This window comes from Poecile atricapillus, chromosome 10, assembly GCF_030490865.1.
Source record: "Poecile atricapillus isolate bPoeAtr1 chromosome 10, bPoeAtr1.hap1, whole genome shotgun sequence".
Taxonomy (NCBI): Eukaryota; Metazoa; Chordata; class Aves; order Passeriformes; family Paridae; genus Poecile; species Poecile atricapillus.
The window spans coordinates 18,893,642-18,911,410 of NC_081258.1; the positions used below are offsets into that span (position 1 = coordinate 18,893,642).

The 17,769-nt window shown below is 45.2% G+C and overlaps 1 protein-coding gene across 1 annotated transcript; it reads left to right on the forward strand.

The window, feature by feature from the left end:
* The first annotated feature begins 3,686 nt into the window (after positions 1-3,686).
* LOC131582763 (uncharacterized) lies at positions 3,687-12,086 on the forward strand. The gene is made up of 11 exons (XM_058846231.1): positions 3,687-4,137; positions 4,706-4,840; positions 5,611-5,735; positions 6,004-6,072; positions 6,251-6,364; positions 7,088-7,203; positions 7,495-7,550; positions 8,897-8,949; positions 9,656-9,783; positions 10,353-10,509; positions 11,597-12,086. The coding sequence occupies exons 1-11, from the start codon at positions 3,928-3,930 to the stop codon at positions 11,682-11,684; spliced, it is 1,251 nt and encodes a 416-aa protein (XP_058702214.1). The 5' UTR covers positions 3,687-3,927; the 3' UTR covers positions 11,685-12,086.
* The last annotated feature ends 5,683 nt before the right edge of the window (positions 12,087-17,769 follow it).

Consider the following 17,769-nt stretch of genomic DNA (forward strand, 5'->3'; position numbering starts at 1 on the left):
TTCCTGGGGGCTCCCTTCAGGCTCTGGGAGGCCACAATTAGGTCACGGTGAAGTTTCACTTTCCCAGGCTGAACAATGCCAGCCTTTCCTGCCAGCAGAGCTGCTCCATCCCCCTGCTCATCCTGGAGCTGCTCTGGGCTCTGCAGCAGCTCCAGCTCCCTCCTGTCTTGGGCTCCAGGGCTGGAGGCAGCTCTGCATGGGGGCCTCACCCTGCCCCTGCAGGAACTGAACACAGAGGCAGAGGGTATTCCTTCAGTTTCTCCATGAAGAATTTTTGCTTTATGTCTGCACATATTTTCGTGGTGATATTTTATTACAGTCCCTCGTTAAAACTCGTCCCTGGAAGTGCCCAAGGCCAGGTTGGATGGGGCTTGGAGCAACCTGAGATAGAGGGAAGTGTCCCTGCCCATGGCAGGGGGAGAAGCTGGATGAGCTTTAAGATCCCTTCCCACCCAAACCATCTGTGATTCTGTGATTTCACTTCTGAGAGTCTCAGAAACGTGATTTGGCACCTAATTCAAGAGCATGTTCAGCAGCTGTTCACCATACCTAAACATCAGTAGTTAAATTGATATGGAAATACTATTACACGACATTCATTCAGGATTTCCCATTGTGTATTAGGAAAAATACCCAGTGGCTCAAAAAGTAGAGGCAAAACAGCAAACCTTGCAGTGTGTGAGCTGAGGATATTTTAGAAACAATTAAAAAACGCTGAAGGATGACGAACAGAAATGATGACAACTCGGGCATGCTTCTGCATCCTATTTTTTTTCTTGTAGCATGACCACCATCTAGTGGGACACGGGCAGCCAGTGCACAAGGGTTGTGTGTGTTGAGAAGTGCAATAAAATACAGCTGCTCACATGCCTGTTTGTCTCCTCTTCTGTGCTGAAATATTGGCGACTTCTGAAAAGCTTGATTTTACATATTTTCTTCTATTTCCCAACAGCTGGTTGCACATACATAAAGAAATTAGTCTATGCCAATGTCTCTGCCATTCAAATATAATTATGTAAATATTTATAGACACCAAATCATAAGAGCAGGTCTTTTTCAAAAGCTTCATTCTCCCGCAGTGTTTTCCTTAATATAACTAATATATTATTTATGCGAGAAAAAAAATGAAAACAAAATAATATTCTATTATTTTATATTAAATTATTGTGGTTTAACCCTTGAGAAAGCTACAATTCTTGTGCTTTCATCTCAGGGTGGCTGAGATACCACAATTACCCAGGAGTTACAAAAAAAAAAGTCAGCTGCTGTGACATCTTTTTTTAGCAATATTGCAGATGCTTAAGACCTTATTCAGAAGCTTAAATTTATGCTAACCAGAAATTCTGAAATTCAGCTTGCTTTTTCTTTGTGTTTTAGCACCGTGCATCGCTCACAGGTTCCTGATTTCCTCCTGGTCTTAAAAACAAACCGGTTGAGTGTTTTCCTCCCCACATTTTTTGCTGAACACGTGGTGCTGCTCTGTGCATTGTTTTAACGCACAGAGAATTGGTGCTGTCACTCTAAGAACATCCCCAGACACGTCAGGACTTCGGTTCTTCTGCAAGTCCTCGTGGTTTGGAACCCATTTCCACCACAAATAATATTGCCAAGATAAATTGTTTGCCAGAGATAACTTCAAGTCCTCAAACAAATTACCTAAGAAATGTGGAAACAGAAGGTGGCACGAAACAAATTGTTTCCACGGGTGCTGTCCTCACAGGAAGGAACGGAGCTTATCTCTGTTACAGATTCCCGAGGGACACACACACACACAATGCCTTCACTGTGGCTGAGGGAGACTCCGGGAGGTTTGGAATGTTTCATGTATCAGGCATGAAATATTCAGACCCCATTTCTCCTCCCCCCAGAAATGCAAATATTGAAATTCAAATGGTTTGTGTAAGGATTCCAACAATTTGGGGAAGAGCAGCAAAGCTGCTCATGGGTTGTATTGGGGGGGAAAAAGAGTTTAGAAGAATCTGTCATTTGTTGTAGCCACTTCCACCTCAGGCAAAGGAGGATTTCATTATGTGCATGTTTGTAAAGTCCCAAAGGTTTGTTAATTTGTGTGGATCTTTCCCCACACTATTGCTTTGTGTCAATAATGTGTTCAAATTCTAGTGAAAAAGAAAAGCTGTTTTTCATAATCCATTCCCTTTGCAGCCTTTCTGTGAGCTGAGCCACATCTGCAGCGGTGCAGGTGCAGGGTGATAACATTGTGACACATCTCTTTCTTAGAGACTGTTTTCAATCCCTCCACAGCACAATCTGAAGTATGAAAACAACCTTATTATCCCTCTGGCTCTCTGGAAAACAACCTTATTGGCTCTCTGCCTTCTCTAGGTGCTTAACTTTAAGATGTGCCCCTTCAATATTGACTGAAGCAATGGTGATTTACAGAAATTAATTTCTGAACCTCATTGTCTGAATCCCTGGTGCCTTCTGCCCTTCTTTTAATTTGATGTGGCCCATGGACAGCAATAAAGCAGCACAGAACAGCTGTGCCTGGTCTCAGAAAAAGGGAGCTGTGTAAAACTCAGGAACCTTTTTAAGAAGGTAGAATGAACATCTAAGGCGCTAAAAGCTTTTGAGGGAACAATGGAAACATGATCACCGAGGCAGTGTAAGTGCACATCAGTGTCAGGACAAACTGGAAAAAGGGCAAAAAGACCTTTTGAGCAGAGCTCAGGAGGTTATTAAAAACAAGTTATATTCAGAGAAGAAAATTGAAAGAACCATAAGCACTGATCCGTGAAACACAAACCAGGGCAGAGGTGGTTATAAAACCAAACTGAGGTACAATTGAAACAAGGCATAAAAATGCATAATAAATGTTCTTGCAGGTAGCAGGGAGTCTGCTGAGAAGTCTGGAGAGCTAACAGGGAGTCCAAACACCCAGGAGACAAAGAAAGCACAGGTTCTGAGAGCAGCTTTCTCCAAAGTGAGATTAGCTGCACTTCAACCTCTCCTGAAAGGCTGAGTTTGTTTCAGCATAGGGAAATGAGACTAAATGCTAATTGTAAAAGGAATAAAAGTATCTCTTTTACAGCCAGCCAAAAGCCTTCAAATATATGGCTTCTAGAAATGGTAGCTACAAGAGATGCTGAAGAGATGCTGAGATGCCTGCTGTGGGTGGGGTTTTTTGGTTCCTTGAATGAAATGGGTTGCTGCCTTTTGGCTGGAGCTTGAAGGGGAACAAGTGAAGGAGCCCAATAAAGCAGGATCAGAATTCTTAGAATCATAGAATAGTTTGATTTTGAAGGATCCTTTTGCAGGTCATCTAGTCCAACTTCCCCCTGCCATGGGCATCCTCAACTAGACCAGGTCTAGTCTAGCAAAGCTGCCTCCAAATGTTTCCAGGGATGGGGCATCCACCACCTCTGTGGCAACCTGTGCCAGTGTTTCACCACCCGCCTTGTGAAACATTTATTTAATATCTCTAATCATAAACGGACTCTCCTTCAGCGATCTGCAGCAAAGAGTTGGGAAGCTTAGGGAAGAGAGCTTAACACTCGACTTTTCTGCACCGCACCACTGAAGGCTTTCCTCTAGTGTCCTTCCAGGAGAACTGACGTAAATAAAACGAGCAAATGCAATTTCCCAGAGCTGGACAGGCGCCTCGCGGAAATGACAGTGATCCATCCCGGGACACGGCGGGGAGCGGCCCCGAGGCGGGGTTTGGGGACGGCCGGAGCCAGCTCCGCACCGCGTCCCGCATCTCTCCGTATTCCGCATCTCTCCACACCGCGTCCCGCATCTCTCCACACCGCGTCCAGCATCTCTCCGAACCCCGCATCTCTCCGCACCCCGCATCTCTCCGCACCCCGCATCTCTCTGCACCGCGTCCAGCATCTTTCCGCACCCCGCGTCCCGCATCTCTCCGCGCTCCGCACCGCGCACCCCGCGCTCCGCAGCGCGCACCCCGCGATGCCGGCGCTGCCGGCGCTGCTGGCTTTGGTGGCCGCGGCGCTGCTGGCGCTGCTCGGGGCCGGACGAGCGGCCGCCCCCGCCGCCTGGGCGCCGCTGAAGCGCTGGGCCCTGGGCTGCCTCCTGCTGTGCCTCGGCGGCTGCAGGCAGCGGGCGGCCGCGGGCACCGCCGAGCCGCGCCAGCCGCGCCCGCTCCGCCCCGACCCCCACGTGAGTGGCCCGGGAACCCCGGTGCTGAGACCCCCTTCCCTGGGACCCGCTTCTGCCACACCCTGTTCTCATACCCTGGCATCCCTGTGTCCCCCATCCCTGGCACTGCCATCTTCCTGTTCCCCTGGTGCTCCATCCCCAGCATCCCCACGTTACCCCAGTCTCGGAACTCCCATTCCCCGCATCCCCATATTCCTTCAGAACACCTTTTCCCCTTTGGACTCATACTTCCCTGGACCCACAGCACCTCCACCCCACTGCATCCTCTGCATTCCAGCGCCTTGTGTCCCCCTGGCAGTCCCTCAGGTGCTCCCGTTCCCTGCATCCCGGCCCCTGGCACCGCTCACTGCCCGACCCCATGTTTTTGAGCTCTCCTGTCTTTTGGCAGAGGTTTCCCTGCTGCTTGCAAAGCTCTCTGGCTGTTCTCGGGGTGCCTGCTATGAAATACAAAAAGTGAAAGTAAAATTTGATCCTTGAGCAGAAGCCTATGGAAAACAAAGGATTGCTGATCCTCTCCCCTCCCTTTCCTGCCTCCAGCTGGAGCTGAAGCCCATTTCCCTTTCCCCAGGCACTCGATTCCTTGTACTTCACCGGCTTTGCGGAGACCAACAGGACCTTTGTGATCGCTCGCCTCGCCAGACGTCCCGCTGGCCTCTGTGAGATGTGGCTCTTCCTGAGGCTGGATGGGATAGGCGAGTTTGAAGTAAGTGCTGGATGTGAGGTGATGTTCGGGAGCTGTGCTTGACTCCTTTCTTCAACCTGTGATGGCATCCCAAGCCAAAATTTATGTTCTCTGCATCTTCACACCAGTAAGACAGCAGTGCTGTGTCTAAAGGCAGTGGTAGAAGTGGTCACAGTACTGGGTATGTCCCTTTTTCAGTAGGATCTGGCACTCACTCTCCCATAATCTGCACAAAACAGAATAGTTTCTAAAAAGTGGCTTATTAAACCCCCCAGGAAGCATTTGAGCATCCAGTCATTCCAATCAGGTGCAACACGTGGTTAATGAGTTCCATTTTCTGCTTATGGCTGGTTTTTTTTCCCCCTTTTTTAAATTTTAATGCTGTAAAATAATTTGGAATTGCCTCCTTAAAAGAGGAGGGAAAGCTTTTAGGGAGTTTTATGCACATCTGCTTCATTCTTGCTGAAAGGAAAGCTTAATCAGATATTATTAATCAGATTTTTGTCTGTGGATTTTCTTTTTTTGTTAAGAGCTGGCTACATAGTAAAGAAGGAGAAAAGACCTGACATAAATCCCTTTGCACTCAGTTCTTATGTTCACAAATCTGTTTTACTAAGTAGCCATGACCACAAAAAGCAGAAAAAATCCTATTTGGAGAATATAGGGAAAAAAAAGAGGATTGATGTGCATTATTTTGGGGTTTTAGTAAAATCTAGTATATCAAGACTGCTTTGTGGCATCCTCACAATTGAATTAAGTGAATGTTTTCCTGAAATGTTTCCTCTTTTTAGCACCCACAGCATCCAAACATGATGGTGAGAGATGAATCCAAAGAGATCTGGAGTGGAGGAGGACTCACTATGGAATACTTGGAGCCCCAAATGTGCTGGAAGATAAATTTTGATGGATTACTCAGGTATTGCAGCACTCCCTAATTTCATTTATTTCACACGTAAAACCAAGGCTTTTTCAGCACTATCTGGAAATATATTTAATTTATTTTAAATTGAACTGGCTTGAACCAAAAGCTCCTTCGTAACTAAGACACTTTGATTTTTAAGGAATTAAAATATATCTGGTGGTGTAAAGTATTATAGGTTCTTCTATTTCACCCAATTCCAAACATGTAAGAAATATGTTGTTTCCTTAGGAGTGATATAAAATTATAGTGCTTTGCCTTGCAGGAAAGGATCCTACAGACAGCAGTGGAGTGAAGAGGAAGGAGAACTTGTACCAGTTAAATTCTCTTTGCAGTAAGTTTTTAATCTTTGCTTTTGGATGCTAAAAAGCTCATGGATCATTTAAAATGGTGAAAATCAGAATTTTCCGGAAAAATACAAAGATTGCCTCTGTCAAAGCAGCAAGTGCACAACTTGGCCTAGTATGAGCTGAATGCTAACAATGTCCTTTTTATCCTCTCTCTTTTTCTAGATGGGAGAACTCCACAGACGTTTTTAACTTTAATGTTGACAGCAACCCCAGCACATTTGCTCGTGCTTTAGCCCAGGAGCCGTGGAGCATCGAGCTCTTCCAGAGGGTCAAAAAGTGAGGGGCAAGATTAATGTCTTCTGGGGTTAATAATAATTTTTTCTACAGTTCTCTTCAAGGTCTGATGTGTGCTATAATTGATTTTAGAAAGTAGGTTTAATTTGAAGTGCTCTAATAAAGGACGTGGCTCCTGGTTTCAATGCCACACCACACCTGGGGAATCCAGCAGACAGATGGGATCTTCCTGATATCTGAGTGAAATTCCTTCAGCATCAGGAATATTTCTTATTCTTTCATTTTTCATTGATTTAGGCAGCTTCCAAAGTCAATGGTCCAGGTATAGCTAAGAAAAGGAATATAATCCTGTGAGAAAGGAGCTGAAGTGGGTGTTTTAAATACTATACAAGCTCTGGAGAGCTAAAAAGATGAGAATCAATGGTGTGCTGTCTCAACAGAAGCAGAAATTATGTATTCAATAATGTGGGGGTTTTGGTGATGCCTGCTGAGTTCTAAGCAGCAGCTGTTTGGCATTTCTCCAAACAAAGGGTGATTTTATATTCTGTCAGGGTGAGAATTTGCTGTTGTTTCCCTCTCAGGTGTCTCATTATGGAGCAATAACTGGGAAATGTAGAAGTGATGTGTAAAATCTGGGATAGCCTTGGTCCAGATGCTTTGAAATTTCCTTCAGTTTGGGAGACAAATCCATCAGATTGGCATTGAGGCTTCTTGAGGAGAACTGGAGATCTTGCCTGTGCTGATCCACTCCTTTCTTTCTTCCAGGCAGAGGGAGCAGCATTTCCGACACGAGCAGTGGGGCCAATCTGTTGGAGAGATTGAAATAGAAAATTACGGGAAAACTGAACTTTCCCTCAAAGGCATTCGGAGCCACTCCTATGGTAACAGCACTGGAAAGAATTCCCTCCCTTGGGAATACCCTCACTGTGGCTTGCACTGGCAGTGAGATTAAGGATTATCTGTTAAAATAACCAGTTCCATGCCTGGGCATGAAGTTCAGACATTCCAGAGGAAATACCATCACTGTTTTGGGGACATACATTGCTTACCATGTTATCAGTCACTGGATACTTCTTTATCCAAAAAAGCTTTTGTGAAATCAGGTACTGCTAGTTCACATTTCTCAGGAATGGTGAAACTCCAGGTTGGGGGATTTTGTTCTTTTTTTGCAGGTGTCCGGAATTGGGCTGAGATTTACCGTTATGTCATGATTTTGGCACACTTTGAAGTAGGTATTAACATAACAATGTGCTATTTAACCAGGAAATTTTTCTGAGCTTCTCAGGCATATTTAAGTATCCAGAAATTAGGACTTGGGAACATCCATGGTGTACAAACAGAAGTGCTCACTGGTGGCACCATTAGCCCAGATCAGTGTTGGGAGCAGCTCTCAAAACTGCTGTGTGAAAACTGAGTGTGTGTGAAAACTGAGATCTTGCTCCACTGATTGAATCAAAACTTGTTTGATAGCTTGACACAGTTTGTTTTGGCTTTTTCAAGAAAAATTAGGCAGGCAGCTTTACAGGAGAGATTCTCAGCTGCTGCAAGTGCCCGGCACTCCGTGGAGTTGCTGCAGTGCTGATTCCCATGAATAGGAAGCAAGAGGTGCTTGAGGCATTCTAAGCCTTCATGACAGCAGTCAGCAAATATTTCTGCCTGTGCTGAGCCGTAACTCTCCTTTGCTGTGTGGGGGAGAGGCAGTGCTGTGGCTGCTGGGAGCACACAGCCCAGGGACATGCTGAGGGCTGGCCCTGCCAGCTGCCAGCCAAGCCCAGCAGATGCTCCAGAAAAGACATTTCCTTTGCCAAGCCAGGCATAAATCAACACTCTCTATTATAGGCAGTGTTACAGGGGTTTAGACTGAATCCAGAATAAAAGTTCTTTTCCTAGCTTGGAAAATCCCACTTCTGTGCAAACCCTGGTTTATCTTGTGCCTGTGAACTTCTTACTAAGACTGAGCTTTGGCACCACAATGTGTATAACCAACCTCTCCCTGTTCTTCAGCTTCTCAAGACTCAAAGTGACTGTGGTTGTTCTGCCCCTAATTAAAAGCCAGCTGACTTCATTAAGAAGTTTATTTCAGATTGGAGTCCTCTTACCCTGAGTGTCTGTACATTTATAGCATCACAGGAGGCTTAAATTTGCCCCAGGGTGGCCCAAGTGGAGCAAGAAGAGTCCAGACCTAAGGATGGAAATTAGTAAAACCAGGAGATTCCAGTTCCTTCTTAACATTTTCCCTATCTGCTGCTCCCAGACATAGATTAATATGTTATTGTTATTAGAAGACAAGTCTGGTCAAAGTACATCAGTTTTGTACTTCTTTGCAGGCTTTGTTTCCCTCCTGTGTCCTCTCACTGTGGGCTTTTTGTTGTTCCCATTGTCCTGAATGTGCTTGGTTTGTATTCCTGGATTTGTTTGCAGCCAGATTTTCATGTAAGATGTATTGAGAGGATTTTAAAGTATGAAGCACATTGCATAAAGCTGAGTTCTATCCAGTGTCTTCTTGGTCCAGCCAGTGAAGGGCCCTCAGAAATTACTCTGCACAACTTTGGCTGCTTTTTCTCTTTCTGGCAGGATGGGACTGCAGCACATTTAACAGTTATCAGCATGCCAGCTACCACAACTCAGTAAGTGACCAAAGAACTTTATGTTGCTAAAAAGCTCCTCATCTTAGAGGTGGCAAGAGCTGCTGTGCAGGACACCTGTGTGCAAATTCTTGCTTTGAACCTGTACAGCCCAATTTCCATCCACACCCTCATGCTCCCAGTTCTTCATTTGCAGTTAGTCACAAGGACAGCTTTTACCTTCCACTGCTTCCTTTCCCTTCAGCTGCTGAGGGCTGGTGGAGCTGCCTGTCTGTCTGGATGATTTAGAGGTACAAAGTGGGCACTTCCAGCAGCTTGGGAAGGTGTGTCTGACTCTAGTCTGCATTCCACAGGGAGCCCTGCCTTGCTGACTGGTGTTTTCTGCATCCAGAGCATTAAAGACCAATGTCCATGGCCCCAAGGTCGCTCCAAGCCCCATCCAGCCTGGCCTTGGACACTTCCAGAGATGGAGCAGTCACAGATTCTCTGGTCAACCTGTGCCAGGGCTTCACCATCCTCACAGGGAAGAATTTCTTCCCAATATCTCATCTAACCTTGCTTTCTGGCAGTGGAAGCATTTCCCCTTATCCTGGCATTCCAGACCCTTTTCCAAAGTCCCTCTCCAGCTCTCTTGGAAGTTCCCAGAGCCTTCTCTTCAGGCAGAACAATCCTAATTATCTCTGCCGTTGTTGTGGTGCGTTTGAGTTTTGGTTGAACTTTAAACCTGCTCCATTCCTCTCCCCTTCAGCCTCACTGTAGGTTATGTGTTTTTTCCTGATGGGAGGAAGGCTGGCATTGAGTGGTCCAACGCCTCCCTGGCAGAGCTGGCTGAGGATGGGGTAATCCAGGATGGCTATGGAGTCACTTTCACTGCTGGTAAGCTCAACACAGTCCAGCTGCATCTGCCTTCATTTCTTGGCACGCAGTTCCTTTAGTGGAGGAAAGACTGTTCAGTGAGAATCCATGTGATCCTGGGGAATGCATCATCTTACACCCTGAGAAATCTTCTTAAGAACCAGAAATTCATGGTTTGGGTTGGAAGGGACTCGAAGATCCTCTGGTTCCAACCCCACTGCCATGGGCACTTCCCTGTTTAAATTAAATTGTAGGTGTGGTGTGTCCTGGGTGACATGTGCACACTGCAGGATCAGGGCCAGAGGTTCCTGAGGGAGAGCTACAGATTCTGCTTGTGGTGACTGTTGTTTGTGCTAATCCACATAAAATAGTGATTTCCACTTTTTTGGGATGTCAAAACATCTGCTATGAGATGGATTCAGCTGGAAATATGATTGATCAGTTTACTGGATTTACAAAGCAGACAGAACTATCACTCTTCAGAAAAGCATAAAAAACCCCATACACAAAAGTAATAGATATTGGGATTTTTTTGAGATAAAATACTACTGAAAGTTGTTGACTTTGTTCCCTTTTTACTCTTCTCCAAGGTGGTGAGAGCTTTGATGTTTCTGCAGCTCTGGATAAGCAGACCTGTCCTGTGGTGTACAATGGCCTGACAGGGAGTGGAGTTTTCCACGAGTGCATTGCAGATTTCCAACTCAATGGCTTAACCCCAGGCTGGGGCCTGGTTGAATTTTATTACAGGTAAAATAATGACAGGCAAGAAGAGGTAAAAAATTCCCATCCTCCTATATTGACTTGTATATGTATATTCAAATATGTAACTCCATACATATTTGAAGCATAAATGCACTGATATTTTTACCTGATGTAAAAAAAATGTTGCTCATTTAGTGCTTAATGTAATTATTAAGTTGACAAGCACTCTGTATATTATTTGAAAGGAATAATTGCCCAAGCACTTCATGGGTGCAGCAATTTGTTTGTTATATAGGTTTATGTGGGCTTTATATAGGTCTCCATATAGGTTTATGAGTTGTAGGATGCTCCATTCTGGACACTCTCTTATTTAGAAAATCTGTCCCATTATAGAAATGAAGAGTCCTCGCCCCAAAGAGAAGCTGCTTACAGGGTGAAACTCCCTCTCTCACGGATTTGTGTGGACAGGATTCATTTGAACAGATAAATGTTCAGAAAATCCCCACAGGAATGGCTCTGTTAGGGGCAAAATTATATCCACAAAGAATGTGCTTCCCTTCTCAGTGCTGTTCCTCCTGCCACATGATTGTCACTCTTTCCCTGGAGCCTTTTCCACAGGGAGTCTTTGCTCTCATGAAAGAAAAAGGGAAATTTTTTTGTTTATATTTAGTTTGCTTTTTAAAATAAACACCAGCCCTTGGCTGTCAGAGGAAATGCTATAAATGACTTTCAGGAGATGGAGAGCTCAGCTCCTCCCAAAAACCAGGCATATTTAAAGCACATAAAACAGGCCAAAAGTGCAAAGTACCTGCTGGTTGAACTGGAACCTGCAGCTGCTGCCAGGTGCCTGCTGCCTCTTCTGGGGCTGTCCAAACCTGCCTGGTGGAGGAAATGACCCAGCAGGGAAAGCCTGGGATCAAACCCAAACAGGGCACGTTCCACAAGTCCGGACAGACCTGGCTGGCTCTGGAGCCGCCCCAGGGAGCTTCATCTGACTGTGCTGACACAATTCCCGTCAGCTCCATCTCATATCTGCTCCCAAATCAACCCCATGGGACAAATGAAAGGGTGGGGGTGTTGTTCTTCCTCCTTGCCACGAGACACCAACTCAGCATCGCTGCTCTTCCCGCAGGGACGAGGCCGCCCAGCCGGCTCCAAATCTGCAGCTTGGTTCCAAAACAGAAGGACCTGACCCTACCACCAATGCCTCTCCCCCATGATCATCTACAAGCTCATCCCAGCAATGTTAGCAAGCAGCAGCTTTCCAAAAAAATATCATTCCCCGCAAAAAACAGCACTGGTTTGAGTGTAGAACTCGTCACAGGACGCTGGGGAGGTCAAGGATATAAAAGGATTTGGAGAGAAATGAGATATATTTTTATTAGTGCAGCTTTCAGTGGTTGCTAAGCAGGGTGGTCTGGAGGCAATTTGAAGGAAGTCTGATTGCAGGAGTGCACTGGGAGGGATCACTCCATGCTCTGTCCTGTGGTGTTTTTCCTAAACTTCCAGCTGCTCCCCACCGTGACGACCAGGACCTCAGGCTATGTGGATCACTGACCCAATTTAGCAGCTCCTCTCCGCTCTCAGATTTGTTTTTGAAATAAAAACTGTGTATTTCTGAACTCTCTGGTTGTTACAGTCATTAAAACCTGGGAAAAACCTGTTACAGGAAACAGCATTGATTTGATACTTTTGTCTGTGGCTGGGTAAAACATGAAGTGGAAGGAGCAGGAGAAAGCACTGCTAAATGAGGTGTTCTCTAGGAATAGCGTTAATGGCCAAGAATAAGTGGTACAAACACGATTTTCCCTTGTCTGAAGGAAAGCCAGGGTCTGGTAATCCAGTTTAGAAAGGGATCTGAATTCCTCATCATTCCCTTGTAGGTGCCTTATTAACCACAGCATCCACAGCAGTCCCTGGCCCAAGGTAGCCTATCCCTGCCTAGATGCATCTTGCCATTAATTACTGAAAATTAAACATATTTAAAATATGCAGAAAAAAAATAAATAGTTAAGTGGAAAGTGTGGAGAGGAGAAATAAAGAAAAGACACCTTTTGATTAGAATAGTACCACAATTCTATTTCAGAAAATAGTGAAATCTGGGTGTACATCTTTGTGTTTCTATAATCCCTGCTTAGGCATAGAGGAGACTTTAACAGAGTTTAATTTTTTTTCCTTTCTGAAGCACTTCTTACACTTATTGCTACAACAGCTCTTTTTATGCAGGATGGGTGCATGAATATAAAATGATTCCACCTGTATTTATGACATGGCATGTCCCAATTTGGGATGTGTCACTGAACAAGGCTGGGGTGCTGCAAGCCTGATGTGCTGTAACAGGCTGATTTTATCAGCTGTGACAGATTCCCATTCCCTAATTCCCTAATTTCTAACCTCCTGCCTGTTCTGCACTTGAGCTGCACCCCAACAGGTGCAGGTGCTGTGCCCCTCCTTCCATCCCAAACCACCTCAGGATGAGCCAAGCTGACTTCTGGGTGCATTTCTTTTGGGATGGCATTGATCCAGAGCTTTGGATTTTAGCTGGACCTCTATAAACACTTCTCCAGTTACAGTGGTATTAAGAACCACATTCTTGTGAGCCTTGCACAAACCCAGAGATGCCTTAAATCTGTCTGTGCTCTCGTGGTCTCGAGGTGCTGAAACAGGGAGCTTCTAAATTACTCCAGACAATGGTGCTTTGACAGGAGGGAAGGCCTTATGCCTCTTTTTACACCTCAGAAATCAGTCAAATAGGTAATTTTAGAAAGGTTAGAAAAATAACGATGTTATACATCACAGTTTGTTCCTATTAAGTGTGTGGCTTGTTTTGCTATGATCTCAGGAACATCTGTTCCTTTTTTCTGTGGAGTTCTTGTCATCTCTTTCCCTTTCACTTATTTCTTCAAGGCTAAAACATTAACATTTAGAAGGTGGAAGACTGGCACATAATAAAGCAAGGCTTTGGAGGTGTCAGAGCATGTAGATGATGAGAAAAATTAATTATGACTCTGGAATCGTGGTTTGAGAAATCACTGTAAAAAAATTCTCTGTCCAGGCCAAAAATTAAAAAAAAAAAAAAAATCACATCAAGGAAGGGATTGATCTGGCCATTTCCCAATTCCAGAAACTGGGCTTAGAAGTAGGAATTCTGTGGGGAAAAGGCAGGTGTCCCCCCAGATTATTGGAAGTTCATGTTGCTGCAGTGGAGGAGGCAGAGATGAAGCCTTCATCACTCTCCTTTCGTCCTCCACTTGTTTCTTTTGGTACCAGTGGGTGGAGAATTAGAGCACTCCTGAGATCACTTGGGAAAAGTTCAAGCAGGGTACAGCGAATGATTAATAAAGTTTGGAGCTGGCAGGTTTATTTGCCAGGTGATGAACTACTGGTAGGGTATTTCAGCTCCAAGGACTGAAAAAAATTGACTGTCGGGGGTTTTCTCCCTGGATTTCAAATTACTTTCTAGCAAGCCTGTGTCCAGGACACATGGAATAACTTATTTAATTTAAAATAAATCTCCCAAGCCCCACGCTTTGACCATATGAAGTGGTCCTTCACTTGCGGCTCCTTTCTCGGTGGAAAAATCCATCTTGGGAAGTGCTTCTGCAGCCCAAAAGCATTAATTTTGAGCCAAAAACACAATAAATGGAGGTGAGCCCTGGCCAGAAGTGAAATGCAGCATATGATCTGCATGAAGGGGGGCAGCTGCAGCCTCGCTGGGATGAGCTGCTTTCCCAGCATCTGGGAGGAGGGAACACCTGTAATTCCTGCTGCTGTCACGGCAAAATGCTCCCACCAAACCCTTGCACGTCCCCCTGGGGCTCCCTGCATGCTGAATTTCGGGATTCAGGCCTTGTAAAGAGGTCATTTAAAGGCTGTCAGCCCCAAACTGAGCATTTCCCATCAATCTGCCCCAGGCTACTGATGTCTAGAATGGTAAATATTTTACCGTGCTTATTTGTTCTCCTTCCTTCTTGCAATTTTTCATGTGTTCACAGCATAGCTATAAAGACCATTTTCAGTGACATTGTATTTCACTGGCAGAAAGAAAGGAAGAAAAAAAGTCCCTTTTTCAGTTTGGATTTATGTTGTAGCCTTACAGTTGGTGAAGCAAAAGTGTAGCCCAGGGAGCTCTGTAATTTATCAACAGAAATGCACTGTATGGCCAAATTATCTCTGCAAAGCAACTGATTATTTCAAAAGTGGACTTTTCCCTCCATAAAAAACGTGCTCAGCAGCCAAGTAACTCCAAGACATTCCAGCCAGAGTGACTGATAGCTACTCACTCCCTTCTCCCATTTACTGGAACCCCAACTCCCTCGCATCCGCCATAAAAACTCACATTGCTCTTTCTCCATCCAAAATTGCTCTTCCCTAAAAATGTGACTTTTTTAATGTTGCTCTCCCAACAGTCTCTGAGCTCAGGTGTCTGAAGAAAAGTCTCCAAAGGGAACTGTCCTGGGGGGCTTTTTGGGCCCCCCCTTTTGAGGTATTTTCCTCCCCTCATTAAAGCTGTAATTAGTTACTGCATTGATTTTCTTGAGCATAAAAAAACTTTTATTAAACCATAGTGCAAGTGAAGTTCATTCTAATCTGGCCATAAAATTTTACGAGAGGTGTAAATCAAAGGGAGGAGTGGCAGCAAATGCTCTGGAACAGTTGAGCCCTGTTCAGGCTCCCTCAGTGGAGTTAAATCCCTCCAGGAGCAATTAGCCTAACGAGCTGCTTGGTCCTCTTATAAATAACGTCACTGATGGAGACATCTGGAGGTGTCTGCTCTGTGCACGAGAGACTTTCCAAATAAAAAGTGGTGAATGACCCTTTTTTTTCTTCATCCACAGGGTGGGGGTGGAGATGCAGGTCTGACATGTCACGTTTTTATCCCGTTTTCCAGGAAAGATAAAGAGGGGAAAGCAGGAGTGACATTCTCAGCCGGAATGTCCTCTTTCATTTCTTGGTAGCTGAGCAGGGGACAGCATGTCTGAAGCGCTGACCCCAAATTCATTGGTCAAATAAGCCCAGAAATGGCCCTGGGCACGATAAACCTGGAGAGGGCTCATGGCTGAAGCCCTTGTCACAGTCCTTGGGACATCAGAGACTGGCAAGGGACTTCTGGCTGCTGTAGGTGTTAGAAATGGGTTTGCAGAAGGAGACCCAGATGATGGTTGATGATTTTTCCCTTCTGCAAAATACTACAAATTATGCACACTTGATACCTTTTGAATAACCTTTTTTAACCTTCAAACCTCTCTTATGGATTTAGCACAGGAAATTCCACTGTTTGTTGCTTTTGCTGTCACCCCTAAATGCCCTTAGAGAGAGGGTGAGGTAATTGGTTCATAAAGAATGAAAAAAATTAATTATAATATCAAGCTTAAGAATATTAAATAGTGTTTTGCAGAGGTGAGGAGCAGGAAAAGGTGTGAGGTTACACATTGGGCTGTGCTGCTGGTTGTCTTTACTAAAGCATCCAGATCCCAGTGTTTCCTTTCCCACTCTTGTTCCTGCTGTTATTCTAAGGCATGTAGGCTTCTCCCACATGTTTATAAGCTGATAAAACCATAATGCCAGGAATGTTTTCCTTCCTCTATTCCATTAGCAAAATAATTGACTTTGCAGATACAGCCTCGTTTACCCTGCTTTCCACACCAAAACAATAGTTGTGAATAAATGTCATAATTCATGGAGAGGTGAGAAAAGAGGAGTTTCTCGGCCTAAATGCTGATGTAAGAGCTGTGCATCTCCGTGTAGATGAGAAATGTTCTGCTCTGCTGTCACACTGGTGCCACAGCTCTGCTTTTCTGGGCTGGTAACCCTCAGTGGTGGCAGCAGGGCTGACACAACGTTCAGCCCAAATATCTGAATAAATCCCAGCAGACATTGCTGAGCTCTAATTCATAATTGGACATGTCAGGCAGCTTCTGACGACACGGGCTGGACTCCCAGCAGGGCAGAGCAGCCACACAAAACGCTTCTCATCATGCAGGAGGAGGATTTTAGCTGATCTCTTTGGAGATTTTCCCAAAGCCATAAATATGCTCCTCTTGATCTGCAGTGCACTCGGAGGAGCCGTGAGCTGTGTGAGGCTTTCAGAACAAACACCAGCACAGGGGAGTTCTGGGGATGGGGAAGAGCCTTGAGCCATCACCGCCAATTACACCAAACTCCCCAAATACATAAAGCATTTCATCAAGGGAGATCAAAGTGCCTTTCATGGGAAGGAAGAGCTATGATCTGCCTTTTACCCACGGGAAAACTCTGGGGAAGAGGCTGTCTGGCCAATTCTATAGCAGCATTCTTCAACTGTTAACCCGAGAGCTTGCTTTCTGCTCCTCGCAGCTTCCGTGCGTCCTCACAGCCTCTCCTGGGCTCTGCCCAGACCTACAGCAGCCTTTCAGCTTTTTGGGGTGGGACACAGGGCAGGCAAGATGAAAAAAGGGAGAAAAGTCCACAAAAAACCCCAAATGTGGTCAAACCTGTAAATGAAACCTGGCAGCACCCGCTGTAGGTACCTGGGGTGTGATGCTCCATGGAAATGCTGTGCAAGCACCCCCAGTAAAATGGTTAAAACTGTGACTGCAAAAAGTGGTGCTGGATGTGTTGGACTATGAAGAGTCCTCAGTTTTAATGCACATTATGAATATGCCATGATGACAATCCCAAGGTTTTCCCTGCCAATCACTGCTTGGCTTTGGGTTTCACAGTCACGAGTGGATCATCCCAGCTAGCACTGAACGGGTATTTAGTGCAGCACCTTGTTCCTGGATAATTTGGTATTCTGGAGATGATGGAAAAGCACTGAAATGAGTGAGGATTACATTGGTTATCCCTCACCGTGATGAACTGTGGGTCAATTCTTTCTTAAAACTTATTTCCGTCTTTTTCCATTTGTCTCAGAGAGAAAGGGACATCTTGGCAAAGCATTCAAAAGAACCATGGAATGGTTTGGGTTGGAAGGGACCTTAAAAATCATCTCATTCCAAGCCCAGCCATGGGTGGGACACTTTCCACTGGAGTCCAGCTCTCCACTCAAACACACAGAGCAATGCTCACAAGAAGACTCAGGATCTGCATTCACACAGGATCTCCAAAACACGATGTTTTCCCATGGATAACCAGTCCTGATACAACCAGAGCAGTAAAGGTTTCTGCTCTGGGAAGGGACTATCGGTTTTGGTTTCAGCTGGATCCCAACTTCAGCCCCTCAAAGGCTCCTGTAACTTTAGGGATGCTCTGGAGCACATCTGAGGCTCTGCTGATGCTTGAGGCTCTTCTGCAACCGGTAAAAACTGGATAATGAAAACCCCA

What these genes read in the sequence shown, in the direction of transcription:
- LOC131582763 (XM_058846231.1), top strand. Translation starts at nt 3,928, where the DNA reads ATGCCGGCGCTGCCGGCGCTGCTGGCTTTGGTGGCCGCGGCGCTGCTG. An exon ending in ATGGGATAGGCGAGTTTGAA is followed by an intron (nt 4,841 to 5,610) that starts GTAAGTGCTGGA and finishes TCCTCTTTTTAG; the next exon opens with CACCCACAGCATCCAAACAT. An exon ending in TGGAGTCACTTTCACTGCTG is followed by an intron (nt 9,784 to 10,352) that starts GTAAGCTCAACA and finishes CTCTTCTCCAAG; the next exon opens with GTGGTGAGAGCTTTGATGTT.